The sequence below is a fragment of the Macadamia integrifolia genome, chromosome 3 (assembly GCF_013358625.1).
Source record: "Macadamia integrifolia cultivar HAES 741 chromosome 3, SCU_Mint_v3, whole genome shotgun sequence".
In the NCBI taxonomy this organism is placed as follows: domain Eukaryota; kingdom Viridiplantae; phylum Streptophyta; class Magnoliopsida; order Proteales; family Proteaceae; genus Macadamia; species Macadamia integrifolia.
Window position 1 is genome coordinate 8,862,717 of NC_056559.1, and position 27,807 is coordinate 8,890,523.

Below are 27,807 nucleotides of genomic sequence, written 5' to 3' on the forward strand. Positions count from 1 at the left end.
TTGGATACCAAACAACCCCTTTTCCAGTTGGTCTCATAGTGAATTCTTTAATAAAGACCCATGGCCTAGCACAAAAATGGGTAACAATCCGTATCATCTGGAATCGTTAGACTAAACCCTCGAAAAAGAAAGGCATGAAAAAGTCTACAACATAATGTATAGAGGTGAGTGCAAGATAGTTTCTTGATGCTTCATAGGAGTTCAAATCTCAGAGGCCAAAGAGGATTCAACAGATAAACTCAGCGATAACTAGTCATTCTCCTCCAAAACTAGGATCAAGAATTCGTACTTGATATTCTCCTCAGCAATTTATACATACCGAACACATTCTTGTCCCACCATTGATATGGAATGAAGAATGACCTGTACATAGGAGGTGAGAGCTCCCTGTCCAGATATGGTAAAGAGGCTGCAACCTGGATTTTATACAATTTCATCATAAACATCAGACATTATAATGAAGATGAAAAACATCCAATCTAATAAGAAAAAATAATCCATTCCCCTAATCTTACCTCCCATATTGACATGTCACTTCCACGTGAAGGGTATGGCCGTTGAAGTTCCAATTCAACAAGAAAAGTGCATGCTTCAAGGTCTCTTAGCTGCAAAAGAGATTTGAATGAGGATCCTTTGGGGGAAAATCTTAAAAAACATTAAAAGGAAACATTATCTGAGTTGAAGCAATGGAGGGTGTAGGACTCTTTCAGATCAAGGATAATTACATATTGCTCATCAGATGCTACATTCTTGTTATTGAAATAACGTAGTGCAGCTGCTGTCCCACCCAAGGAAGAATTGAATGGGAGTGGAAGGAGCCCCCGGAACCCATCATCTATCCATCGAACTTCACTCACATAATCAGGAATGAAAAAGGAAGAAGGGAATCGATGCCATTCACTTCCAACACAGACCACAGCACCTGCAAGATAAATATCAGATCCGGAAAAGAAATAATAATTCCAATATTTCAATTTCCCAATTATTTCCAGAGACCAATTCTCACCTGATCCAGCATCGTCATGATGTTCCAAGTGTTTGTATATCTCAATAGGTGCAGAATAACCATGAATAAGAGAAAATGTCCGACTATGAGAAGCACATAATATGAGGCTCAGGGCCACAGGTCTAAGTATTTTGGCAATCTACTAGGAATGAGCAGAAGTGGACCATTATTAGTGAAAGTTTATTAGAGTTGGAAAAACATTTTGAGATAGGAGGAACTTGCCTTGATAAGGAAAGCATTAGCATTAGGGTCATACTTGTCCCTGAATAGATCTGGAAAACTCTCAATGACAGCCGAAGCAGCAACGCAAACAAGCGGGTATATTGGATAAAGGAACCTGAAACCGAATGATAAATGCTAAAAGTCATCACTTGCATCACTCCCCAACATTCACCGCAGCCATACCATGTTCACAATTTTGGGATCACCATCAGAACCTGAATAGGTTCTCAAAATAAAATTTTTTACATTTTCTCATGAACAGGTCTCAAATCCAAGTGCTGTTTAAACTAAAACGTGCTCTATGTTCACCAGTACAGGATGAGGTTAAGAAGGGTTGTAATGATTATGCTCAATTGCTGAACATTAGCCACAGAAGTCACTATTTGTAATATTAAGTACAAATATTTTGACAAACATGATTGACACTTTATTTTAACCCTCTTAACATTTCAAGAAAGAATATTATGTATAATCCCTTAGGCATAAGTTCCCCTGGTCTGGCAGATAGAAACAGATACCTGGTAGAGTGCACCTATTTATGCCCCTTGGGAAGGTGGCCATTCTGACTACGTATAAAGAAAACATAGTCTGGATTAGCCACGTGAGCCTAATTCAATCAAAAAACCTCCCTTGTACTGGTATATGCACCCCATGTATGTCCATCATAGTTGTCAAGGCGTTGCCAAGGCGACGACTTGGCGTCCAGGCGGTTTACTTGGGGCCTAGGCAATAGTCGCCTTGTTGCACTACATGTTGCCTTGTGTTTTGGCACTTATTTATGCCAAATATCATTTAAGTAAATAACATTTATTCACAAATAAGCAAATACCTCATATTTGAATCCAATAAAAATAGTTTAAAAATCAAATTCCAAAATGATAAAAAGTCAACCCCCTAGTCCAAGAACAAAAACTAGATTTTGATTGTACGGGCGATTTTCAACTTTTAAATGCTGGGGTTTTTCTCAATTATGAAAATTTTATAAATCTTATCATGTTAAAATATTGCTAAAAACCAAAAGTCTGGTAAAATAATCTTTTGTTTTGATATCCATAAAATTTTTTTCATTCAGAAGATTTTAACAGCATTCGCGCACTTTAAAATAAGTTTGACCAGAACATAACTTTGTCATTACAACTCAGATTTATGTAATCTTAGACTTGTTGAAAAGCTTACTTTATGTTATACTTAATACAAAAGCCTCATGTAAAAATAAAATCATTTGACCTGTCAAACTTATTATAGAACAAGAGCATTAATCAAAATGTTGATTTTTTATGATTTAATGGGGCATAATGTTGATTTTTAATGACTTGATGTAACTTAATGTTGATTTTTTATGATATAAGATATATGTAGCTTACTAAATAATGTTAGAAAATATGGAAAATAAAAATAACATTTAGTTGCCTTGTTCGCCTTAAGGCGGGCGCCCTCTCGCCTAAGCACTTAGACAGCCTTCCAATGCCTTGGTTCGCCTTGGCACCATGACAACTACGATTTCCATACATGTTTACTGTATCCCAACCACAATTGGATCCCTCCTAATTATTCAATGTTTTGTTTTGCCACTTGGCAAACTCCAATTGGGCTGAAACTTGACTTTGGAGCCTACTTGACCACAAAATTACAGCCCCATCCAACCAGCCATGTGGCAAAAATAGATGTGCAGATCAGGAATCTGTTTTTAATCCATCAGATCAGGAATCCCATGACCTACATTTAAATCCTTTTTTCGCTTTTCAAACACAAAATTTCAGTACCACCAAGTCTTGAAATCTATTTACATATAAGCAAGTAAATACAGCTCGGTTTAAAGTCCAATTTTCACGTCAATAAATTTCACAGAATGCGCCAAAAATTCTGCAAAAAGACTTCAAACAGAAACAATTTAGATTCAAAATAGGAGTGGCAGCTATCACAGTTTTCAGAAGGCTTTGCCCATAATTACGAAGCGAATGCTACATTATAGTTGTTAATATCATGCATATTTTTAGTTTGTAAGTCTACGAAGTCGCAAGAAACTGTGATACATGGACCCTTTCACTTATCCAAAGTACCCATGCCAGACTTGATGGGATAAGAAAATGGGTCGTACCCTCCAGATATGGCCACAATGTTCTATTTTAATTCATTCTGGATACGTTCATATCCACTAATTGCAGTCTTGCATAGTACAGAACATAAATTGTGGACTTATATTATCACGTCCATTCCGTTGAACTTCACAGTAATAGAATTTTCATATACTATTACATTTTGAGTTCTAAATATAATGTTGAAAGTATCTCTACCCTTGTAGTGGAAAATGTATCTATACCCACCAACTTGTAAAAGGATCTTATTCAAGAAAGGAAGGAGAGAACTTCCCTAGGAGGGACATACATGCCTTCATAAGAAAAAGGTATTACAAAAGATCCCTAATGCAATCCCTGGTTCTGAAATACTTAAATTCGGATCACTATAGGCCCACAAGTGAAAAATAACTCTAATAAAAATGAGTTGTGGCAGTTTCGTAAATATTCAGAACAGTTAGAACCCTTTAAATATGTGAACAGAATCTGATCATAGAAGAGTAATTAATTTAAGGGAAAAATCTGGACATGCCACCCATGTGCCACACACTAGCAGGAGCTGTGTCTCTCTCTCTCTCTCTTTCCCCCTTTGAATTTAACCCATCCCAGGCCCCACTGGTGCCGCCTGCTAGCGTGCAGGTGGTGTGCCCATACCTCTCCCTTAATTTAAAGGAAAAGGACAAGAAGATTGAATTTCAGTAAATAATGGCAGAAGTTAAAACATAATTCATAATTTAATGTAGTTTTGAAAGAAAATCAGTTCTGGCAGTATTTAACAAACAATACCTAGAGTTTTTACTTGAGAGTGAATGCTTTTGAAATTTCAGAATTTAAGAGGAAGGAGTGATAGTACAACAGGGACTACAAGAAGAGAGTTCTAACCTTTAAAACTCAATCAAGTAGACATATAGCCTTCCAACAGGAATGCCCAGACCTAGTAGCCAAGTCCTAACCAGGAAACTATTATTTTATGGGTCTATAAAAGATACGAGGGTCTGATTTCAGAAAGTTACAAAAACAGAGAAAGGAAGGTGTAATCAATGATATGGACTGGTAACTAAAAACTAATAAAAGAAACCAAGAGGGAATGCAATCAGAAAGTTAACCATGAAGTTTCAGACTACTCATTATCAGATGAGATGTAACAGATTAAAGCAGGCTGAAATTAGTTGAGAAACCAGGGTAACCATGTATAGCAGGAAGAGAAGAAGAATATAGGAAAGGATTGAGGAAGAGATCCAACCTGAGAAAGTTTCAGATTAAACTACTCAGTATCAGATGAGATGTAACAGATTAAAGCAGGGTGAAATTAGTTGAGAAACCATGGGAACCATGTATATAGCAGGAAGAGAAGAGAGAAGAAGAATATAGGAAAGGATTGAGGAAGAGATCCAACCTGAGAAGACAGAATCAGAAGAGATCCAAATCAGGAAGGAAGAAGTGACCACTAGTCAAACCCAATTTCAATCTCTCACAGCAGCCGGCATATACTAAGAATTTTTCATACCCAATCTGTATATCTTGGTGATTGCTTACATATACAACGAAAACGAATTCAAAACAGAAAAGAACTCCTATCGTAAGATAGGAAAGAGTTCATGATGTAGATCCATGCAGGTTGAAGAACTAACGAGCGACAGCCAGCCGTGAAGCCCCATCGAGGCAGCCCATCCTTGGGCCCCATATGGGCCAGCAATTAAGTCCCATCAAGCCCAGCCTTGAAGCCACTTGCGGCATATGTATTAGGCCCAACTAATGGGCCCATTAAGGGTCCCTTTTTATGACTTGCGTGACAGTCTTTCAAGGAGATTCAATTTTCCATTTGTTTCTGTTTTTGTAAGCAGCTACAAGATATATTTTATTTAGTATCCAGTTTCATTTTGAGATGCAACTAGAAATTAGGGACTATAATAGGCTGGCTTCTATTTTATTGAATTGCTACTTTGAAGGGGATTCCTTCTGCACACAAGGGGGTTTGATTGAAGTTATTAATAAAAAGAGGGGCGGTACTACATCCCCCCCCCGCCTCCACCCACCCCACCTCCAAAAAAAAAAAAGTGAAGAAAAGCTTGGCTTATGCTCGTGTGCTCCGAGAGAAATTCATGCTGAAACACTTACCACTGGTGACAGACTAACCAAGGCCTATGGCCTTGGTCATATCCTTCTTCCCCTTCCATTGTCCTCCTTTATTTTTTTTATTTTCTTCTTCAGATTCTGAAATACCCAAACCTTCATTACCTGTTATAATGGTGCTTTATTGGTTATGTTTTGTCGCTGATAGAAGATCATTGATGATGCACACTACTGGATACACATTATTTTGCACCTGAGATTCCTGCTGTCCTGTAGAAAGCCTTGCAGTAACTCTGTTTTGGACATTCTTAATCTTTTTTGTGAACCATTTGAAAGCTTCTGTCCTTCAGATTGGAGCAATATTTGAATGAGCTTTTCTCTATCCAAGGTGAGCCAATCGACCAGGAACTGGTCCTCATCTGATCTGCTGTTTGAAGGTTACTACAGTCCCTAGTTCTACCAACTAAAAGCTGCTATTTTCTGTTCCTGTCGGCCAGCCACATCAAAGCACTGTATACCTTCTTTTGGCATTCGATTGGTGGTTAGATTGAAGTATTCTCTGATGGTTTAATTTCTCTACAATTGGAGGAAGTCTTCTGTTTCCCAACTTTTATGGTAGTTACTAATTCTGTTATATAGTTTCTAATTATATGTTAATGTTTAACTGCAGAATCCAGCCATTAGATTGAAGCAACTTTCTGAAGTTGTTTACTGTCCATCCTACTTGGCTTTCAATTGAAATCTTACAGTATTCTGTCCAGTGTCCACTGGATTTGTGTATACTGGTGGTGGCTAAAGTTGAACCTATTTTCTAATTCTGTGATCTGTTATTCTGAGATATCTGACCACTGGTTTGGACTGATTATTATATATGTTCATGTCCTTATGGAGTGATTACTACACTTATCTTTTCATGTCAATCTACAATGTGGATTGTTGGGGGTACATGTCTTGTACTGCATCGCTCGGAAAAGTGGGCTGATTCCGAAGGGCTGTTAAAAGGCCGAAGGCATCAAGGCCATGAGAATATGCCAGAAAACTGGTTTACTCAAGAAGGAAAAGCTAAGAATAAGGCTGTTTCTTCCTCCTACACTGGTGTACTTGAGGGAGTATCTTGGATCTGCACCAATCCCTTTCTTCAAAATATTCCATATTTCTAGATGACTTGAGGGAGTATCTTGGATCTGCACCAATCCCTTTCTTCAAAATATTCCATATTTCTAGATTAGAGACTTCCCTGAATTCTTTACAAACAGTTGCCCAAAATACTCCTAAGCTTCGGTTGCCAATCTTAGCTTTAATTGGTGGCATGATTTTTCTTATCTCCTTTCCTTCCAAGTTTGTGAAGATTTTATGGATTTATCACTCATCACTGAGATGTTGCTCAATGTGCTCATCACGAGTATATTCAAGTTCCATCAAGTTTGTATCAGTGATGTTAGTTGTTGTTCAATATTTCAGCATAAACCAGCAAAGTCAACTTGCGAATAAAACCCATCCTAGGTTTCCCCGCGATTGGGATTTGCTGGACAATTAGTGAATTTTTAATACTATTACTGCAGATTCATAATTTTTATAAATCAACTGGTGTGGATTCCGTACTGATTCACCAGATTTATTTTCCAGAGCCTGGAATGTGTATCACTCCAGTTGACAAAATGATGTAAATCGAAGGAGGAAAGAGAGAAGATAGGCCAGTCCAAACAGACATCGAACCAGCAGCCCAATCAGCCCACGGTTCTGTTTAGGGCTTGACAGCTGCGCTGGTCATCAACCAGCGGTATTTCTCAGCATGTTTAGGCTTTTTCAGGAGATCAGATCTTGCATGGGATCTACTTAGAAGATTGGATGCAGCTGGAAACTCCTTGGTTGCTATGGAAAATTTCTGTTGAAGGCTACTTTAGATAGCTTCTACACTTGTAATTGCTTAGCTAAGAAGAAGGAATCCTTTTAGTAGTATATAGGTTAGAACTTTCAATTTTATTACATAGCTACTAGTTATTTATTCTATGGCTGCTTATTTGTAAAGGATTTATTACTAATTGCAAGAGTTTCCTACTTGGTGTGTAGCCCATCAAGATATTATAAATAAAGCGAGGGACTTAGCCTCCCACGATTTTTTACTTTCTAAAATGGAAAAAGATTACAAAAGCAACCCTTGGGATGTAAGCAGTGTTCCCTGGTGGGATTCCAGGGTGGAGACAAGTGGGATGCCTTCTCTGCAGTAGGTGAAAGATGAATGGACGAAAGGAAACCTACCAGTAAATAAGAAGAAGAACAAACAAGAATCAAAGAGGAAGGAGGAATGCACCGCCTTATCAGCAGGTAGTCACATCACCGTGAAGATCCAACCAACTTAAAATTTCAAGTCTGTCAATCCTCTTCCATTGCTGATTGGTTACACATATAAAGAGAAAAACTCCAAACACAAGTGAAAACAAATGGTAGTTGGGAAACTACCTTACACAATGAAACTAAAAACAGTAAGGACTCTCCTACGTATCTAATAGCTAAGCCAAAATAAAAAAAATAAAAGAGCACAAAATTCTCCCAAATAAAATAAATCCCCCCTACCGGCCCTTGTTGGACCAAAACCCAATCTTGGGACCAGTTCATCTGGGTCTGGGATGGATCGGGTCATGCTGGTTTAGCCATTATAACGCAACTGCATTAGGGTTGATTGAGTTGAATTTTGGGCCCCTTAGTGCCAGCTGTACAGGCCATGCATCAAAGATACAGAAATACAAGCTGAAACTTGATTCAAAAACTTACAAAGCACAATTACATATAAAACTCCAAAGGATAAAGAGGGAGGAAAGAACCTTTGATAAGTGATAGATAAAATAATAAAAAGAAGTAAAAATATAGTCTAACCTTTCTTCTTTGTGAGGTTGTAAGGACATAAATATCAGCCAAATGTAGACAGGTGAGACTACAACCAGCAGGTCTGGGGCATATTTCTTCTTTGCAATTGGCAGAATTCCCAGGAACAGCAATGCAAGAACAAAACAAAAGTTGAAATTGTTAAATCCATTCCTCAGATAATAAAATGGACCTTCAACACCATACAAATGGCTCTCGCCACCTCCCAGAACATTATATACTAATAGATTGATGACAGATGATGTCCATCGTCCATAGTAGTAAAAATCAATACATACTGAGAGTCCCTGGAAAAAACCTGAAATCCTTGAGTACAGGCACAACAAATAGAAAGAAGCCAAGTAGAAATCATATTCCTAAAACAAGAACAACAAACCAAGGTTTGATGATAAAATCTACCTGTAACTTGAACCGAATTGCCAATAATCAACAATTAATGGGTAATAAACAATTGTTGTGCATAAATAAACCTAAGACATGTCTTTAGGAAAAGATTAACACAACAACCAAACGAATAAAAAATAAATAACAACGATAATAACAAACAAAACTTTAAAAAAAAGTGAAAGGTTTCCTGGTCTGCACAGGCTACATGCCATGACCTTGTTTGCATGCCTATTTATGCCACGTGGGAGGGACACATGGCAATACTGATCATTGGATATTTAGGAAATGATCCAAATTCTGTGTCAAATTTCAGCATCCCATGTATGTCCATGCACCTTCTATTGCTTTATTTTGCCACTTGGCAGACTACATTAGGGCTGAAACCTGATCATGGGCGGGGGGCCACCGGGTTTACCTGTCCACAAAATTTCAGCCTCATCTAAGCTGTTGCTTGGCAGTAAATGGGTGCAGACTAGTAAAGTTTCCTCGTCTACGCAGACCATGGAACCCCAAAAAAGCAAATCATATCGTTACTGTTTATCATTATCATAATTATAACAAGCTGCATGAAATAAAATTCTGCCACCTACAGGGTCTACGAGATTAAAAAAATTAATCAATCTTGGTTATTTTGCAAATCGAATTGTTTTGGTCATGGGTTTTCTGATATTCTCTCTACAATACATTAATAGTTTTGTATATTTACCATATTGAATTGGAGTATATTTATTTCTAATCCAATAATTGGTTTATCTATTATAATTGGACTTCATCTTAAATGAATTGAATCAGAGTGATTACAACTGCGTTCAACATAATTGGATCAGAAGAGAGTATCAGACTTGGGTAAAGACCAAATCTATTAACAGCCCTCGATTAAACATGGAAATGGTTTTCCCAATTAGCATAGAGTTTGTCTATTCGAAACATAGCTTTGGTTATATTTAGCCCATTACCAACTTGCCACATGGCACGTCATGGAGGACAGCACACTCAGCTCATAGGTTGAGTTTCAGGTCAAAAAAAGTACAAAAAGAGATTAAAAAAAATATTGAGTTAAAGTCTGTGAATTGCCTTGAAAGTGAGTTCAAATGATAAAAATTTATAAAAAATACCAGCAATAATATAAAATTTGACCAGTGAAATGGTTGTGGGATTGTCTATCACATGGAACCACACGTGGTCACTTGGCAAAAAATTGTGACTTGGTGACAGGCTATATTCAATCACGGACTCACGGTTCAAGATTTCAGTAAAAAATGGACGAAATCTTACAAGCTATTTTATGTTGAAATGAAACGTATGTCAATTCACAAGGAATGCAAAGTTCAGATTGAAATTCTATCATTTTGGCCAAATTTTCAGTCTAATTTCAGCATCATTTCGGTCGAATCATTACAAAGTAGTGTTTTTGTAAGCACTATTTGGATTGAAACAGATGCATTTCGCACATTTCGAGGTTTACAATAATAAAGAGGGTAAAAAAAATTGGTATTTTTTGCCGAATCACCAACATTTTTTGGTGGAACAAATGTTGAGGTACCACAACACATCTACATCGACAATTTACCAGAATTGAGCAAGATTTGTGCAAGCTTCCAAGTTGAAAAGCTACAGCCTTTTCCTCTAAATATATTTTTTGCAAAAAATATGTTAGATATTTAGTGGTTGGTCTTCAATGTTTTATACATTGGACACTGTAGGCAGGTATACAACTTCACTGAGTCAGAATTATTTAGTATTTCTAATTAAGTTTGTGTGTTCTAGACTTCTAGTACTAAATTATGTATAGAAAATGTTAAATTAGAGAAAGCATACAACAGAGTATGGCTTACACTAGGTTCCTAGGATCTAAACTTAACTATCTAAAGGTTCCAATATATTACAGGTTTTCAAATGGCCTGCATGGCCATTTGACCACTGAAATGGTCAAACAAATTATGCAGCTAAAATGTACAAGATTTCGGTCGAAATCTGGCTGAAATCCGAATTATTTTGGTGTGGTTGAAAACCTGGTCGAAATTGAAATCGTGAACTATGATGTAATCAAGCTTCTCCTTTATTTATGTACCAAAAAACATGAGGTGGATACAATTCTAGATGAACTAGTAGTTCAGTTAACTTACAAGCAGAGTAAGAGAAATAGCTGTTCCGGAAAGAAACACTAGTTTGAATCGTCTCATTAAAGAGTAGCAAGTTATTGGCAGAAAAACCAGTATAGAGAACGGCCAACCAATGATCACTCCTATGGCTGCAACTGAAACTGCCATGGCATATTTCTCAAGAAGGAATAGTGCTGATGAAAGAGAAACGGCATACATGGAGAATGAACTCGGCAAAAAACCTGGCAATGCAGCCAAAGGAATGATATTAGACAAAACATAATAAATAAGAAAAGAAAATTTCCAAAGACCCAATTAGACTTATTTTAGCCTTTCATGCTTAGAAGTTGCAATGATACATACAATGAAGCTTCATTTGCTATGCAAATTCATGGGCAGATAATTGTCCTGCTAGAATTATATAAGATTGCCTAAGGTCCTCCTAGAGCCCTAATGACCTGGCACCCGTTTGTGCCTTCGCAGACCTCACCTCAGCTCGTGTCTGAAGCTGCTCAGTCAGTTTGGGTTTGAACAAGCCAAGTAGTTAATATTTCTAGTAATTTCATCGTGTAAGTGAACCAAATTTTTTTATTCCAATATCCTTTAGCCAACAAAAAAATGAAGAAAATTTCAATTATAGTACACTACAATCCAAGCCTAACTTAAAACGTTAATCGAACCAACCCAACCCAAGGTGGATTAGGTCAAATTATCTGCCCTATGGTTGGTTCAGGTTGAAGAGAAGAGTAGTGTGAGTTGGGTATTAGACACGTAATGTTTTACGGTTCACATCCTTAGGTTAGCACCCACCAAGTTGCAAACAGCCTCCCTCCCCGCGCAACTGCATATATATATATATATATATTACTGCACGTATAGACAGGATATGAAAGAAACAGCTTACTTGTGCTAGCAAAGAAGCATCCACTGGTCAAGCACAACATTGCCAGTGCATAAGAAGCGAGACGTTTTCCATATTTCCTGGAAAGGGCTACCACCAGTGCTGCCTCAGTGATGGCTGAGATGAAACCAAGAAAGAGTCTTACAGCATAAAATACTCTAACCTGAAATTTGCAAGAGGTACAGTTGGAATAATCCTAAAGTCAGTACAACTATTCTATCAAAAAAAGAAGAGGGGGGGGGGGGGGGGGGGCTCTGATGTATATGCACAAAACAACCAAACATGGTCCTTATTTTGGAACAGGTATAACGCTATTCATCCTATTGAATTGGCCCGATTAGGAAGATCTAAAATACCTAAAAATCAGCATGACTAGATACATAGTTGTCATGGTGTCGCCTAGGTGGCGATTTGGCGTCTTGACTGAAAAAAAAGTTCATGGCAGTGCTACGATTTACGTGACTCACAAATAGCGGTCGCCATGGCACAGCCACGGACACCAGGTCACGCCTGATTCACTAGGCGGTCGATTTTTTGTAAAATGCAGAGTGATTTTGATAGGGCTATGTTGATTTTTGATGATTTGATGTTGCTTAATGTTGGTTTTATATGTTATTGGGTATATCTTGTAGGCTTATAGCATGCTAAATAACTTTAGAAAATAAGGGAAATAAAAAAGTAGCATACTAAATAACTTTAGAAAACAGAGAAAATAAAAAATGACACATGGGATATTTGACCGCCAAAGCCATAATGGGCGATTCATCGCCAAATCGATTAGCCACCCCTCCACCGCCTTGCATCAATTTGACGCCGTGACAACTATGACTAGATATTTGTTATAATCTGGTTTGGGACTTTTCCTGGATACTCTTTTTACCATCTAAGGAAATACAGCAGAATTTAATCTTCCACCTTTCAGATCTAGCAAGAAGGAACCTCTAAAATTGTGTATCTTGTCCACAAATATATATAATTAAGCTTAATGACAGCTTGTGCATCAAGTCTATGTTCTCTCAGGGGAAAACCCGAGAAAGAGTCCCAACTATACATATATGGAGAGGTTCTACAAACTGAAACCAGGTTCTGCCATGTGGCAAGTCAGATGGGGCTGAAATTTTGAGCACTGTTAGAAGCCAGGGTCCACCACTCAAATATCAAATTTCAGCCCAATTAGAGTTGGCCAAGTGTCAAAACAAGGTATTGAACACGACTACAAGGAGAGTGCATGCCAGTACATGGGCAGCTCAAAAATACAAGGTTGCATGGACATAATTGGGAGGGAAGTTGAGTCCAAAATTTGACTGGTGGCCAATCCAAACCATACCCCAGATAACCAACAACTGGAATTGCCACATCTAGAAAACCTCTCCAGACACACCTACCCAGAAAAATTGTTGCCTACATTTTTAAACTCAAAGTACTTTCGGTCTTACCATATAAGGTTCATGGAAGTTCCCAAATCATCATAAATTGAAAAGCATGTCCCGTTGAGATACCCAAAAAAATGTAATACCTTTCTAGGCAAATTAACAATATGACCCTAAAAATGTTTTAAACAATTGCTGAGGTCCAATGAACAATGTAATACTGACTTTGGACTTATCTTAAATGGTAATCTCTAGTATTTTATCAAAAATATCCAACATTGTTCAACAAGAAAGGGAACATCTCACTTTTTCCTCACTAAACAGCCAAGAAGCAGGTTGAGCCACTAATTCATGGAAAATAACGTATAGATATGAGCGAAGAGCAAACTGGGAGCTGCAACATACAGAAATAAATAAATCAGTACAAAACAATTTAATCAATAAAAAATGTTCCTTCAAACACACTTCAAACATTAAGGTTAACAGGGTAGCTGCCACAAATTGAAACCTATAGGTATACAATGAAACACTTTTGAAAAGGAAAAGGCTTTCTAGATTGCAAATGCTTAGATTCCTCATACAATTGTTACGAGAATAGGATTTTTTTTTTTTTTTTTTTTTTTTTTTTGGTACAGGTGTCTATGCAAGTGACACTGTTGGTGACTAATTTTCTAGGATGTAGTCCTTCACTCCACCCGTATCAATTGATTAAAAGTTTTTGTGTGTTTTGTGTAAAATGGTAGCAAAATAAATTAAAAACCGTAAACCATACAACAAGGAGGAAAAAAATCAGGATACAACTAGTAACTATGAGTTGGAGTGCTCTTGTTTCCCCGTCCCAAAACCCTACCCCCCACCCCAACTCTTTTGGGTTGATTCTGTAAGCATAGGGAGTACAATTTTAAGGATCAATAAATCTCTCATATGGTCAACCCTCCCCCCCCCCCCTTTGGTGCTCGTCCGGTCCACTGAAAATATGATAAGGAAAAGGACAGGAAAATGTGAATGACATTACAAACTTACATATCAGTCAGAGCAATTAAAAAGCAGTCCGCTTTCAACTTCAAAGTAAAACCCACCATCAGTGTGAGATAATTTTAGAATCAATTAACTCCACATTCACATGGAAGAAGTAGCAAACTCAAGTGAGATACAAATAAGAGTGAGAATCCTTCTTTTGGGAAACAAAACTACTTAAAGATTCAAAAAAAGCCAATCAAAAACAGCTGACAGCTGAAATGGTTTATAATCCGTAGAGATAAGGAAAGATACCTATATTCCCAAGTCTGAAACCCAGATTTATAAAGAAGGTAATGAAGTGGCTCCCAGTAATTGAAAACCTCATCGCAGTCATGGATTATGTTCGAGGTAGCACTCATGTGCCTCAGCACCCCAAGCATGATTAAGGGAAGAAACCAACCCAAACCCTTATCCTCTTCTCTTCCTTCCGATTTCTCCGGTTTGTCAAGCTTCGAATAAGAGGACGGCAACGATGAAGATGACGTTGGATCAGAACCCCGAGGGCGTCGCTGCCGCGTCGAGAGAGCCATTTTGATCGATTCTCTTTGCTTCAATCACCGCAAATAAATGAGAAACAGAAATGTTCTTCAGCTCTTCGTCACTCTCTCAGAGAAATTTAGAGAGAGAAACTTAAACCCAAAGCAATCAAACTGCTTTTGTTTTAGTCTGTAAAGCAGTTCTGTTTCCCAAAGTACTCGGAAGAAGACGAGATAGGTTCATTTCCGGGCTAGAATCCGAACCAGAAAAGGGTCCTGGTCCGATCAATCCGGTTTGATACTTTACCAATTAAACCGTAACTGTCTATCTCGGATTCTCGCCATTGTTTCTAGCCGAGACGAACCCATAAACCAGGTTTCAGAGTAAAACTGCTCAGGTACGTTGAAGAACTCACTCACTCACTCACTCACTCTATGGCTTTTCTCCTTCTTCTTCCTACTTCTCTTCAGTAGGGTTTGAAATTCGAAGCATATGGGTTTCGAAGGAACAGCAATGGCGTACGAAAGTGGTGACCTGGTTGAAATCTGCAGCAAAGAAGAGGGGTTCGTGGGTTCTTACTACTCTGCACTGATCATCTCTGCTGTGGAAAAGACTCATTTCTTGGTGGAATATAAGACTCTTTTAGCCCAAGATGGGAAGCGATTGTTGAGAGAGATCGTCTGTGCTGATGACATAAGACCTTATCCTCCTGCAATTCAGGTTTCTAAATTTGGTAAATTCGACAGAGTGGATGCCTACGATAACGATGGATGGTGGGTTGGAACGATCACCAAAAGAAACAAGTCCAAGTATCATGTCTACTTCGAAATCTCTGGAGAAGGAATTGAGTACCCTGTTTCTAAGTTGAGAGTTCATCAGGAGTGGAAAAATGGCAAATGGGAGTATCTTCTCGATAAAGGTATGGTTCTTGGTTACTGATTCTGTCCAATTTCAGCTTCTTTGATACATTCTTTTATTGCATCTTTTGATTAATAGAAAATTTCTTCCTTCTTGAATCACATTGATCCATCAATTGTTCTTTGGAGATCGATTCTTCATCTTGTGCTTTTCTGTAACAATGTTTCTTCATTTATTTTGCAAGTGTTGATTGATCTGCTATCTATTTTCTCAGGCCCTTGAAACAGCTTTAATTTGGTTCCACAGCAGAGATAGAGAGGAATGAAGGAGGGATTGTTCAATTGCTGTATATTGAATTCAAGACATTTACAATCCTCTGTTTCATTGTAAACTCGTTAAAGACTTGAAACTGAAATTTAGTCAGTGTTGTGGTTAATTTTGTATGGAAATCCAGTCCTGACTGCTGCTGAATCATCTCCAATTCTCTATCAGTTTTCTGGTTTTGTTCATGAGGAATCTGATTCTGTTCTGCAGTACATGCAGGCAGGCAATTGGTGATGGCAATACAGGAGCCCGGACTAACTGTTATCTTTTCATCAAAAACTACCAGTAATTTGAGATTCTAGCTGAAGCTTTTCAACTGTGTGATGATTTACTTGTCTCAGCAAAATTTGATTCTCTCTCTCTCTCTCTCTCTCTCTAAATATGGAAACAAATTTCCCGCCTAGTAACCAATATAATACAGTGTTAAACTATTAAACTAAGAGTAGAAGCTTTAATGTGCTTTTATTAGCTTCAAGTCTAGCAAGGTATGTAATGTAATAATTGTATGGGAAAGGTTTGTTGCCGGTGACATGGCCTCTGTGCCACCCTGAGGCCAATGTGGGGGGGGAGGGGGGGTCTGCATGGGCATACAAAAGGAGGGTGGGGTGATCATTTTGCTCCTTGCGTGTGGGCATAGGGGAATAGGTCGGGCAGCATTCTTTTACCTTAATTTTAGATTCTTACTTTTTTTGGTGGTTTTTATTAATGGTGGTCGAATTCCCCACTATGCTCCAAGAGAGCGGGTTGTATGAAATCTTAATTTGCATGAAATGGTGGTTGTATGGCATCATCTTTGCACCGGAGCCTATGCATTACTTTTTTACAATGAAATGAATCAATTCCAAAAGTTTCAATGCATTGTCTAAAAGAATCTAGTGTCTACACAATACATTAGGTTGTACACACAGTGTACATTGTGTTGCTATTGTTGTAAATACAATGCAGTCTGAGTCAGCAGTACATCTAACAACGTCACATGGCATTGATCACATTGATTTGACAGAGTATCAGAGACGTACAATATCAGCTAGTATCAAAGATGGTAGAGCATCAGATGAAGGTATCAGAAATAGTAGCTCCTGGACAAAGGCAACATGACAAGGTTGAGGTAGATTGTTAATGAGGCTCATAGTTTCTGGTAGGGGTGTCAATATCTAAACCGGACCGGTTAAATCGGATTGGATCGAATCGATTAAGCTCAATTCAAACCGAACCGGTGGCTTATCGGGCCAGTTTCAGTTTGTATTTTAAATTGAATCCGGTCTTGGTTCGGTTCGGGTTAGACCTTGGGCCACCGAAAACACTGGAAATGTGCATCAAAACCGGAACCGATCCAAACAGGCCCGAGATAAAACCGGACTTAAAACTCATGTATCTATATACACAAACAAGAACCCTATACACCTCCTTGGATCAATTGAAAGTTAAGAAACATGTATTCATCTGAGAAAAGTGACAACCAGACATCCACCCCAGCTTATTATGCCAGTACTGCCCCACCTCTTCCACAATTCGGTGCAGCCCCGGCCACCGGCATTCCCGTGAGTTCAGCACCAGTTCCTTGGTCCTCCGGCCTCTTCGACCCAAGCCCAACATTTATCAACTATTCAACTTCAACCTGTCAAAACCCAAGTGCCCAAGCTAATGGCTCCATACCGGTTTAAAAACCCAATCCAAACCGAAATGAACCTGATAAATCTAAACCGGTATAACCCGAATCCAAACCGCACCGAAGCTAAACCGGACCAATACCGATAAATCCTTAATGGGGCGGTTTTGGTTAGTTCCAAAGTCACACTAAAACCGATGAAACCGGACCGAAACCGCACCAACCCGGACCGTTGACACCCCTAGTTTCTGGAGTCATAATTGTGATGTTCGTTAGTGGGCCCCCATAGTTTTTGATGAGTTGTACAGGTTTCCACATTAAAAGCGGCTTCATTTGCATTTCTGGAGAGTCTATCGGTTGAGATGAGTTTTCAATCCATGGATGAATATTATAGTTCATCGAATCTTCTTCAAAACTCAACTAGAATCACACAATTCCGAGTTCGCAGCATTTGGTCATTGAAACTGAAGGGCATTATAGATAGTCCAAATTATTTTTTGCTTCCATGGGTACTACTCATCATCACGAACAGGTGGCCCAAACGGCGCTCAAATCAAAACTAAAACAAAGAAGTTATGGTTAAGATACCTTTCTAGGTATTCTGATTGGCTGAAGCACTTATCATACACTGAAGCAAAAGTAGGACAATTGCAACCATTGGATCGGCATTAAAGACTAAGGGTTTCATTATAGGTTTGAGTTCAAATGAAAAAATGGGAACTCATTTATGTTATTGGATCAAAATATGGAAGGTTGGATCCACATCATATGGTTGGAGTTCAAATGTCAAAAAGTGTGGGTTTGGAGGAAACAATTAATGTTACATTTTCCTTCATTCAAGCACTTACTTTACTAAATCAAAGCCATTCATCCTCAATGAGTTGAACGGTTATAATGGTAGTTTCTCCCTCTAGGCCAATGGTTGTCCGAAAGGTGTCCATCTACTTTTTGTGGTGACAAGTTGCCCATCACTACAAGTGATGCACATCTAATGATCACGACTTAATTAACACTTTCTGGTTTTTAAGGTGACAAATCTAACGGCCACAAGGCTCTTCAGTGGTTGGGTGTTATGCAAGAACACCATACAAGGTCCGAAGATTCTTTTTTGAGGCCTCTCATTGGCCCAACTTTGAATGAACATAACTTGGTCATTTTATCTCTGTTTTGGGTGAACTAAATTGTTGAATCTTCATCTCTCTGACCTCTACACGTGTGAATAAAAAAAAGAAAGGATTTTTGCAGAGGTGACCAAAAACTCGAGTTCAAGCTTGTGGAAGGTCTAAGGTTTGATAGAAACACTTTCAACCTCTTGCATTTGATTTGCAGTCTCCATTGAAGGGACACACAGCTACTGGAAGCTAAGGCAACAAGCTCCAATGGTGTTAGCTAATAAACAGAAACCCCTTTCTTTGTTTGTGTTCGGAATGCCTATTTTAACTTCAAGAGAGGTTTCACACCACTAATTGTGGTTTGTGATGGTAGGTGTGTGGGAATGAAAGCTTATTGAAAGAAAAACAAAAAGGAAGAAAAAGAAAGAGAAGTTAGAGTTATATCTCTTTGTGCATTAAAGAAGAAGAATACAAGAAAGGGTTTTTCTTTGTGCTTATTCTCTTTAAGAGAAGGGTGTCCAAGCTTCATTTATGGAGGTTAATGATGGTGGTTGTACATTGATGCTCCATTAAAACTGTTTGTGCAAGAAAGAAAAATCTAATAAAAAGAGAAGAAACGTGGAGATGGAAGAGAAAGGAAGAGATTGAGAAGAAAGGAGACCCCCACATGGGTTGTACACACTTGAAGTTCAAAATTTTCATCCCAGTGGCAGAGTTAAAGATTCCATTGAGTACTACAGATAGAGTTGAGTTCTCATATTCTGTCTCTGGGTTCTCTGTGACATCTTAGGGTATGTCAAACAAGGGTTGTAAGCATTTCCTACCCTATATTTTCATATGTATGTCTAGATATATGTATGTATACTAAGTGTAGGATTTTGATATAGTGAACCTATACTAGCATGTGCATCATTGTAGGGCCTTAAAATAAGCCCAATCCTATCTTGTATTGGGTGTTCAGTAGGTACTTGATACAAAGATTGTGTGTTTTTTGGTAGTTATCACTACATAAGCATATCCACAATGGGTGTAGCCTCTCAGATCATTATGGGAATACTAAGGTAAAGACCTAGCCTTTGTTTTTCAAGGGTGAAAATTTGGGAATGTATTCACTGACTGTGGCTGTACTTATAATTAATATTGAGTAGATATTGAGCTCAACAATAGACATTACTCCATGTATGTAGGCAACTAGACAAAGCATATATTTCTTGTGTTGTGGTTATGCAGATGTATTTTGTCTATTGGAGTGATTGTCTACAGAATGAGTATGCACATCTGGTAGCCTGGCCACTTAATGGTGTAATGTTGTATGTATTGTGTATGTGTGTGTGAATGTGACAGTACTTGAAATGTAAGGGTTGTGAGACAACACTAGGCAACATTACAAATTGTGTGCGACAGTTCTAGGCAGCGATACACATAACAGCTTTGGAAAATATTGATAGGTTGTGTGTATTTGTTAAAGTGCCAATAGTGATTATCAAACTAGGGGTACAATCTGAAAAAAAAAATAATAATTTGGCATAGTAATTCACCCCCTCTCAATGTAAGCTAGAACCCAACACATTAGTGATATCACCCAGATTGACCCTACTATTCTCTCCTTGCTTATTGCCAGCGATTAGGCAAGGATGACATGTTTTATTTGCTCTGTTTTCCCTATTATTGTTATTTATATATAGGTTGAGTGTTTTTGGTCCGATAGCAGCCCTTGCGCCCAGACACAGGGGTGTTCCCCAGGGGGCATGGTGGTCATTGTGCGTCCACTTGTATCTGTGGCATAGGGGCCACCATTGGATAAAAAACTTTGTCCCATATGCATTATTCTTATTCATTGTCCTCCATTTTGTTTAATTTGATGGCCTTGGCCCCTTCCCTCTCCAACTTCCCCTCTTCCATTCTTCCTTGCTTCAATCCCTCTCTCTCTCTCTCTCCCTACATTCTCTAGCTCTCCCCTCCATCTCTAGCATCCCCATTTGAGCCCTCTCACTTTGGCATCCACTCTCTCTCCTAGTTTTCCTTGGTTCTTTTAGAAAAGTCCTACTTTTTTTTTTTTTTAATATTAAAGTTTTCTAGGTGGAATGAAGGGGCTATGCTATATGCCTCAACCAATGAGAGCGCATGGGGAGGCATCAACTAGGTAGTGTGCATAGTCATTTTGCACCCCTCGTGTCTGGGCATAGTCCCTACTGTCCCACTCAGAAACCCTTAAAATGTATGAGAATGGTATATGGCAAGCATACACTAGGTGGAGACTAGATCGACCAATCCATCACTTGATCCGATTCAAGTGCCAATCCGATGTTCGTAGCAATTTGGGGATCATAAATCCAGTCATAAATCCATAATTTGATTTTGATTCCAATTTTGATTCCTATATATATATATATATATATATTGGAAAATCAACATCTTTGTCCCTTGTACTTTGGTCCAATTCCACTACCACCTAGAATTTTGAATTTTACATTTCCCCTCTGAAGGATGACAGTGTTATTAAGGTGTTAGTTTTGAAATTTTACCAAAAAATAAAAAAAATATGTTAGTTTTAAAATAGAAAATAGTATGCTAATCTTTATATCTCGTGAACTAAAACATCAAATATATATAATACTAATATTACTCTCATCATATGTTTAAACTTAAAATCCCCAAATTGAAAGGGTCAACGGTTTAGGGTTTCATTACAATTCCTTCTCTGGCAAAGGTGGAGAAGATAGATATTCTATTCAAATGAGTGCAACATTGATGTCAATGTGTACATCATTGTCCTCTCCCTCATTCCCGTCCCTGTACATATTCTTCTCATAGACCCAAATGGGATGAATTAAAGTCATTACCATTGTAATTTCATCTATCATTTTGTAACCTCTCTGGCTCTAACATTGAAGGGCTCTCCCAAATATAAGGATCCTATGAGTCGCCCACATGTTTACAAAGAACCTAGCACCCTTGGGAACAAAGTAACCCCCAATGGTGCAAGATGAGCTTGGGCAATGAAGAACCAACAGAGGAAGCACTGGGTGTAGATGGAGCACCTCTTTCATTGGCACTGCCAGAAATTTTAGTTTGGGAAGATGAGACTCTTCAACTATGCTCTCTCGTCCTACCATATTGTATAACTCTTATTGGACCTTCCTAATTGTATCTTGTTTTTTCATCATCTCAACCATCATCCACTCCACTGTGTTTGAGGTCGTATCAGTCCCACCCAACACCATATCCTGGTTCATTTGTTTAATTAATTAAATACAACAATTAAATTTAGTAATTGCTAGAGGAGATCAATGGGAAATATAGTATAAATTAAGCTTATACCATAAGCAAAGCCTTGAGGTGGAGCATAATGAGAGGTGTCTTAGAATCTGCTTTGTCCTTGAGCTTTAGAAGAATGTGAAGAAAATCATGGCACACCTCCTGGCACTGTCCATCCATCTTTAGCCAATGATCGATGACTAAATTGAAGATTTGGTCCAACCGCAAGAACAGAGCCTTAATGTCTCTCTTCACATCCTACAAATCAAAGCGGGCCAAATTGAGATAGAAATCCCGGACATTGGGCTTACTTAGAAGCTCAATCATCTCACAGATGACTTATCGAAACTCAACACCTAGGCTATGTCACTTCTCGCCCTTGATTGTGTCTCTCGCACAACATACTTGTGATCAGATTGAGCACAATAAGGAACATCTACTCACCTATGTTAAACGGAGATCCAAACTTACTTTAAATATAGCAGACGGTCCCATATGCCTCTTTTTGACAATGACTATGAACTGCGTTGAGGGAGGCATATGTGGCGAGAAGTCTTTCCAATTGGGTGGATCATGGTTGGCAAAGGTGGTGCCTTGGTTCTCGAAGACCTCTGTAGCCAAGGATGGTGAGCTCACTTCGATGCCCAACTTGTTACCGAAATAGAGCTTAAAGATAGGACCGTAGGTCTGAGCCATATTAGCAAAGTAGGTGTGGAGCTGTGACATACATATATGAGCAAGAATGATTACTTTTGAGATAGAATTTGGTTGTTTAGAAAATTGTAATTATACAAGAGTTATTGGTTAGAGTGGTAATTATTAGAGGAGTGGTGTTAGTGGAGTAAGATTTTATAACTCTTTTGTAACTATTATACTATCCCATTTAAGAGGAAGGACCAATCAAGTAGAGGCAATGAATGAAATCGTAAACTATCTCTTGATGTTATCTTGAGAAGAAGTTGGCTACCTCCCAATAGGTCAGAAAGTTATGGCTTCGTCTGTAAAACCAAACTCATTATTTATTATATTATATTTTTTATTTATTTATCTCAGTATCTCTTTTGTCTTAATTTTTATTTTCTCTCTATGGAATCCTTATACACACCATTTTGTATCAGAGCTCAAGCGTGACATCCAACCAATGAAATTTCTACAATTTCTCTTTAGAGAAACGAGGTTATGATTTTCTCGATTAGGCCAAGAGAAAACTACCAATATGTTAAAGCGACTTGGGAGGAGGATCCAGATACAATGAAGATTCAATTTTCAACAAGCGGTCTTGAGGACAAGACCGATCTTAATGAAGATGGAATGTTACATGCACATATAATCAAGAATAGTTATTTTTGAGATAGAATTTGGTTGTTTAGAAATTTTCAGTTATGCAGGAGTTCTCAATTATTTTTATTTGATAAGTGGAATTAGCGGAGTAAGAGGTTATAACTCTTTCGTAATTGTTACCTATCATATTTTAAGCTGAAGGATAAAAAAAGTAGAGGCAACAAATGAAATCATAAACTATCTTTTGATGTTTTCTTGAGAAAAGATCGACTACCTCCCAATAAGTCAGGACATCATGGCTTCGTTCATAAAGCCAACCCTATTATTTATTATATTTTATTTATTTCTTTTATCTAAATCCCTCTTTTATCTTAATTTCTTATTTTCCTTTTATAGGATCCTTGTATGCACCAAGAGCTTTGGGTCCAAGAATGGGAGATTCCCTAAGAGTGGTAGTAGGCGCGGCCCCAACGACAATGGAGATTTTTGGTTCCTTAATTTTTTGAGTAACCATGTCTACCAAAAGATGACAAAGACAATGAGAGCAAGCATGAGTAGGGGTGGGATGAACTGATTCCTAACAAGTCTTGCGTTCCACCAGTAGCAGCAAAAAAGAAGCGGATTAATGGGAGAAAATTTACTTTCACTTCACAAGTTGCAATTCTCCGGAGATGAGGGTTTCGTATATTCAGGTCGTTGGAGAAGAAAGATTAGGGAAAACCGCATGCTTGAGAGTTTATGGTAGCACTGCAAGCTTGAGAGATTAGGACAACCACACCTACCAAATTGTAACTTTTAGAGAGATCACACCTTTAAGTGGAGAGGTTAAGTTAGCTTAGCCACAAAATCACAAAATCGCTAGAGATGACACCTTTAATTAAGTAATTTGTAGGAGAAGAAAGAGGAGAGCTTTCATCCATTGGAAGGTTGAGGACATTAGAGAAAGAAGTTGTATTAAAAGGGTAAAATGACATTAAGAAAGAGTAATATGAATATTAATGAAAATATGATATACCTTAATAGTTTAAAACTCAAACCTCACTAACGCCTTCATCATTCAGGAGAGGGTGAGAATGTAAAAAGTTCAAAATCTAGAGAGAGATCGTATTTCTTTGGGTTGGTAGTAATAGAATAGTTTCATTATCCATGAACATTTTCCACCAAAAAATCAATCCAATAATACCACTCACTCTATTATAGCGCAATACTTCTCTGTGAATCTCCGCTAAATGGAACATCATAATAATGAATAAGAATGAAATGACAACAGCTCTTATATGAACTACAGACCTGACAAAAGAAGTAAACCTGAAGTGTCGTGAAAGACTTGGATGAGAAGCGAAACGGAATGTACCGGATTTTTAGCACCGCCAGGTATAACAGACCCAAAGTACAGGGGAGGGTTTACCTTTTTTTTAAATGAAATTCCGATTCCTATATTGATGATCGTAACTGTAATAACGGTAGTTGACCGGTCGTTTGATCTGCCTTCTGAGAGAGAGAGAGACGGTACGAAAACGAATGGATACAATCTATTCCCTATCATACCCAGATATTTATTTTCATCAACATTCCACCCCTCACCAGTCACCAATCTGCTTCCGCTTCAAACCTGAAGCCACTGGTAAACCACCAAAGAACGAAGAACTCCGAAGCCGTGGAAGCTGCTAAGCTTCATAGTCTACATATACAGATATACTACTCTCCGTGGCTGAGTGAGAGAGAAACTAAGCAACACTAGAAACCTGCTTCTCCTTGTCAACAATGGCAGTCATCAACTATCTCTTCGTGAATTGTGCCGCGACTCCTATCCCTCAAGACTTTGCAGCACCTCCACCAAACCCTAGACAGACCCGAGTGATCCTCCCCAATAAAAAGCCTCTCAAGTGGTCGACTGGCGTTGCTCCAGGTGAGTACGGAGGTCCACCGACGACAACGAAGCTCCGTAAGTACTGGGGAGGCGAGGAAGAAGACCCTCTCGAGTCGGATGATTTCATCTGGAACAAAGATTTCATGGGTCGAATGAAGAGATTGATTGATGAGCCGGACTCGTCCTTGCTTCAATCCCCTTCTCCACAGGTTCTACATCATCCTTGTGATCAACTTAGGGCTTATCCATCTACTTCTTCATCATTTCGTCTGTTTTGAGTAGTTTAAAATGATTGATGAGCTCATTAATTGTGACAATAGGAAAAGCCCTCTGGTTTTCTAAGCCTTAACAGAGCTATGAGCCTTGACAGTGTTGAAATTGATCTGAGCAAAGAACTTACAGAGCCTTCCAAGCGTGTTTTAGAACTGCAAGTTGAGGCTGCAAGACAAGGCCGTTTGGTAGCTCAAGTAAGAAGAATGGTTCCGAGTTAAAAGTAAAGGTTCTTATTGTTTAATCTCTCATGGTGTTTTGTGCACTTACAATGTGGTGGAAGGAGATGTTTTTCAGAGCAATGGCAGTGCTTCAACCAGGTGGAGATTGGCTCCGACACGTCGTGAGCAAGAAAAGTGGGATAGGGCAAGTAAAGCTGCAACAGGAGGCAGTGTAAGTTACTATCTTTCTTATGTTTAATTCTTTCTTTTTTCGCTATTGTGGTACCCATTATTTTGGTAATGATTGTACTGGGTTGCTTCTCAATTTTACCATTCAATCTCATGAACTCTGACTTGTTTATATATCTGAGAATCTGTCTTCTTACTCTTAGCTTTGGAAATACAACCAGTATCTCTTTTGGGTTTTTCAGTGGTTGGATGCTTCTCTGTTTCGGCATTCTGAATTAGTTCCAAAATGTAGGATGTGATGCTCCATGAAGTGAGGCGCCCTCGTGGAGACCCAAAAGTGTTAGCTGCTCAGTCGAGGAAACAGTATTTGAAGGTAATATTCCGTCTCCAGTTCCATCTTAGCAGCTTGTCATACTCATGATTTCTGTGCTGTAAATTCATAAGTTAGCAATGCCCTTTATATTCTAGTAACTGCTTTTGCAGTTGAAGAAGAAGATGCAAATCCTTACTTTGGGTATAGGTGGCATTGGAGTCGTCTCGGCATATTTTTCTTATTCTCCAGAAGTTGCGGCTAGGTGGGTATGAGATGCGCCTAATTTAATAGAGAGGATTTGTTTGGAAATCAAATTGTGTTTTTCTCTTCCTTCAAAAAATAATTACTTACATTACAGCAAATGTTTCCCCTTCTTTGCTTTGTGTTCAGCTGCAGTTTAGAGCATGTTCTCTCTCTCTCTCTCTCTCTCTGAATTTAAATTTAGTTTACATTTGGCACACTTAATGGGATATGAGGAGCTAATTGGTTCTATGTTAAGGGCTTTACTTCATAGTCTTGTGGCAAATGTAATTGAATGCTCAACAATTTTGAGAATTTCCTCTATTTATTCTCTTTAAGGAGGAAGTGTTTAAGGGATAATGACCAGAATTATTCTTCCCCCTATCAACCTGGAACTTTGACTGCTTGTTAGAATAGCATTTTGGATTTAGTGAAATTTTATATTGGGGTCCAATTTTTCTTCATCTTATTTTAACCACTGGATTTGTTTGGTTTGTTGTTCCATTCTCTGTTCTGATTTGTTCTGACTGCTGAAACTGTGCTCGAAGGTTCAGTTGATTGATATCTCATGCCGGAAGCATAAAAGGTTTGAAACTTTTTTTGGGGGGGATGGGGCATAAGGGATTTTTTCTTACTTAAAATCAACATCTAATCCCTCAAGTTTCATAGTCAAGGCTATTTTATAATCTGTTGAAGTACAGCATACTGATCATTGAGTTGCAGTTGCATTTTCCTTCAAATATATGGTGCATGAACATCATGGTTGGTTTAACCATATTTCTTAGACTGGTCCATTTCTGATTTCTGTCGTCCATCCAACAGATTCTGCTTTCCATCCATAGGTCGAGACATGACAATCCATAGTTATTTTACTTTCATACTGAAGTGTACGCTTAGAGACCATCGTTGTCCATTAGAAACTAAAGCAGAAACTATTTTCTCTTAAGTGGAAGTAATTTTCATCATATTTGAGTTAATGCTACAGTGTTGAAAGTGAAAGATTCTCATAACATTTTGAGATATTTTATGTGCATTTAGAGCAGCAATGTTCTCACTCAAAGTATTTTGCATTTCTTCTGTTGTGCTCTGTCTTCAGCTTTGGTGCTGGGCTGCTTGGTTCTTTGGTGTACATACGCATGCTTGGGAGCAGTATTGACTCAATGGCAAATGGAGCCCAGGGGCTTATGAAGTAAGTATTACATGAACCCTGTATTCTCAGTCTCAGGTTCCACCTATACTTGTTTTTACTGTTAAAATTTAAATGTCATCAATTATATGATGTGTCACGGCTATCACTTGGTTCAAAAGCAAAAGGCTTGAGTTTCCAGCCTGATGGTGTATGTTCAAGTCTGAGGGTGGCCATTTCATGCATAGAAATGCTGAAGATTAAGGAATATTCCAGTCCACCCTCCCAGCAATCTGCCAAAAGTAGAACTCATGTTGGTTTGTGGTCCTTTTTATATATTGAATGAAGCATTGCATTTGTTTCAATCTAAGGCATATGAACCATGAGATGCTTGTGAGCATGAGTCACCTGAGATTATATATTAGCAACACTGTTTGTCTTATTCATACATTTTGTTTGTGAGGATACTATTACAGAGTAGGTGTTGAAGCATGTAAACAAACTGTAGTCTGAGTCAGATGCAGATTTCTTTTGAGGGAACTTTTATTTTCTATATATTTGATACAACTTAAGCACAAAGTGTGAGTATGGAACAAAGAGGGAATATCACGGGGGTCGAGATAAGTGATGTTGGGTAAACATGAAGGAAGATAAAGTAAAACATCGATGGATTTGTGGAA

The 27,807-nt window shown here is 38.3% G+C and overlaps 3 protein-coding genes across 5 annotated transcripts; 2 read left to right on the forward strand and 1 right to left on the reverse strand.

Annotated features, from left to right (window-relative positions):
- Window positions 1–14,594, reverse strand: LOC122073902 (dol-P-Man:Man(6)GlcNAc(2)-PP-Dol alpha-1,2-mannosyltransferase). Its single transcript, XM_042638595.1, has 10 exons — window positions 14,292–14,594; window positions 13,326–13,413; window positions 11,653–11,812; window positions 10,773–10,990; window positions 8,251–8,546; window positions 1,229–1,343; window positions 1,007–1,145; window positions 726–922; window positions 516–605; window positions 1–416 (listed from the first exon to the last, which is right to left on the reverse strand). Exons 1-10 carry the CDS (start codon window positions 14,567–14,569, stop codon window positions 276–278), a joined length of 1,722 nt encoding a protein of 573 aa, XP_042494529.1. The 5' UTR covers window positions 14,570–14,594; the 3' UTR covers window positions 1–275.
- Window positions 14,595–14,660: 66 nt separating this feature from the next.
- LOC122073903 (protein AGENET DOMAIN (AGD)-CONTAINING P1-like) lies at window positions 14,661–15,848 on the forward strand. 3 transcript variants are annotated; one of them, XM_042638597.1, is made up of 3 exons: window positions 14,661–14,913; window positions 15,022–15,435; window positions 15,649–15,848. In XM_042638597.1, the coding sequence occupies exons 2-3, from the start codon at window positions 15,030–15,032 to the stop codon at window positions 15,654–15,656; spliced, it is 414 nt and encodes a 137-aa protein (XP_042494531.1). In that variant the 5' UTR covers window positions 14,661–14,913; window positions 15,022–15,029; the 3' UTR covers window positions 15,657–15,848. The 3 variants fall into 3 exon arrangements, with proteins under 3 accessions (XP_042494531.1, XP_042494532.1, XP_042494530.1); XM_042638598.1 differs by having other exon boundaries at window positions 15,028–15,435; XM_042638596.1 differs by lacking the exon at window positions 14,661–14,913 and having other exon boundaries at window positions 14,929–15,435.
- An 8,555-nt stretch (window positions 15,849–24,403) lies between these two features.
- LOC122073456 (protein CONSERVED ONLY IN THE GREEN LINEAGE 160, chloroplastic) lies at window positions 24,404–27,245 on the forward strand. Its single transcript, XM_042638049.1, has 6 exons — window positions 24,404–25,037; window positions 25,149–25,295; window positions 25,396–25,491; window positions 25,741–25,821; window positions 25,932–26,023; window positions 27,098–27,245. Exons 1-6 carry the CDS (start codon window positions 24,723–24,725, stop codon window positions 27,192–27,194), a joined length of 828 nt encoding a protein of 275 aa, XP_042493983.1. The 5' UTR covers window positions 24,404–24,722; the 3' UTR covers window positions 27,195–27,245.
- Window positions 27,246–27,807: the final 562 nt, after the last annotated feature.

What these genes read in the sequence shown, in the direction of transcription:
- LOC122073902 (XM_042638595.1), bottom strand. Translation starts at nt 14,569, where the DNA reads ATGGCTCTCTCGACGCGGCAGCGACGCCCTCGGGGTTCTGATCCAACG. An exon ending in CTATTTCTCTTACTCTGCTT is followed by an intron (nt 8,547 to 10,772) that starts GTAAGTTAACTG and finishes GGTTTTTTCCAG; the next exon opens with GGACTCTCAGTATGTATTGA. An exon ending in TAGCATCTGATGAGCAATAT is followed by an intron (nt 606 to 725) that starts GTAATTATCCTT and finishes TCTCTTTTGCAG; the next exon opens with CTAAGAGACCTTGAAGCATG.
- LOC122073456 (XM_042638049.1), top strand. Translation starts at nt 24,723, where the DNA reads ATGGCAGTCATCAACTATCTCTTCGTGAATTGTGCCGCGACTCCTATC. An exon ending in AAGGCCGTTTGGTAGCTCAA is followed by an intron (nt 25,296 to 25,395) that starts GTAAGAAGAATG and finishes GATGTTTTTCAG; the next exon opens with AGCAATGGCAGTGCTTCAAC. An exon ending in CGAGGAAACAGTATTTGAAG is followed by an intron (nt 25,822 to 25,931) that starts GTAATATTCCGT and finishes CTGCTTTTGCAG; the next exon opens with TTGAAGAAGAAGATGCAAAT.
- LOC122073903 (XM_042638596.1), top strand. Translation starts at nt 15,009, where the DNA reads ATGGGTTTCGAAGGAACAGCAATGGCGTACGAAAGTGGTGACCTGGTT.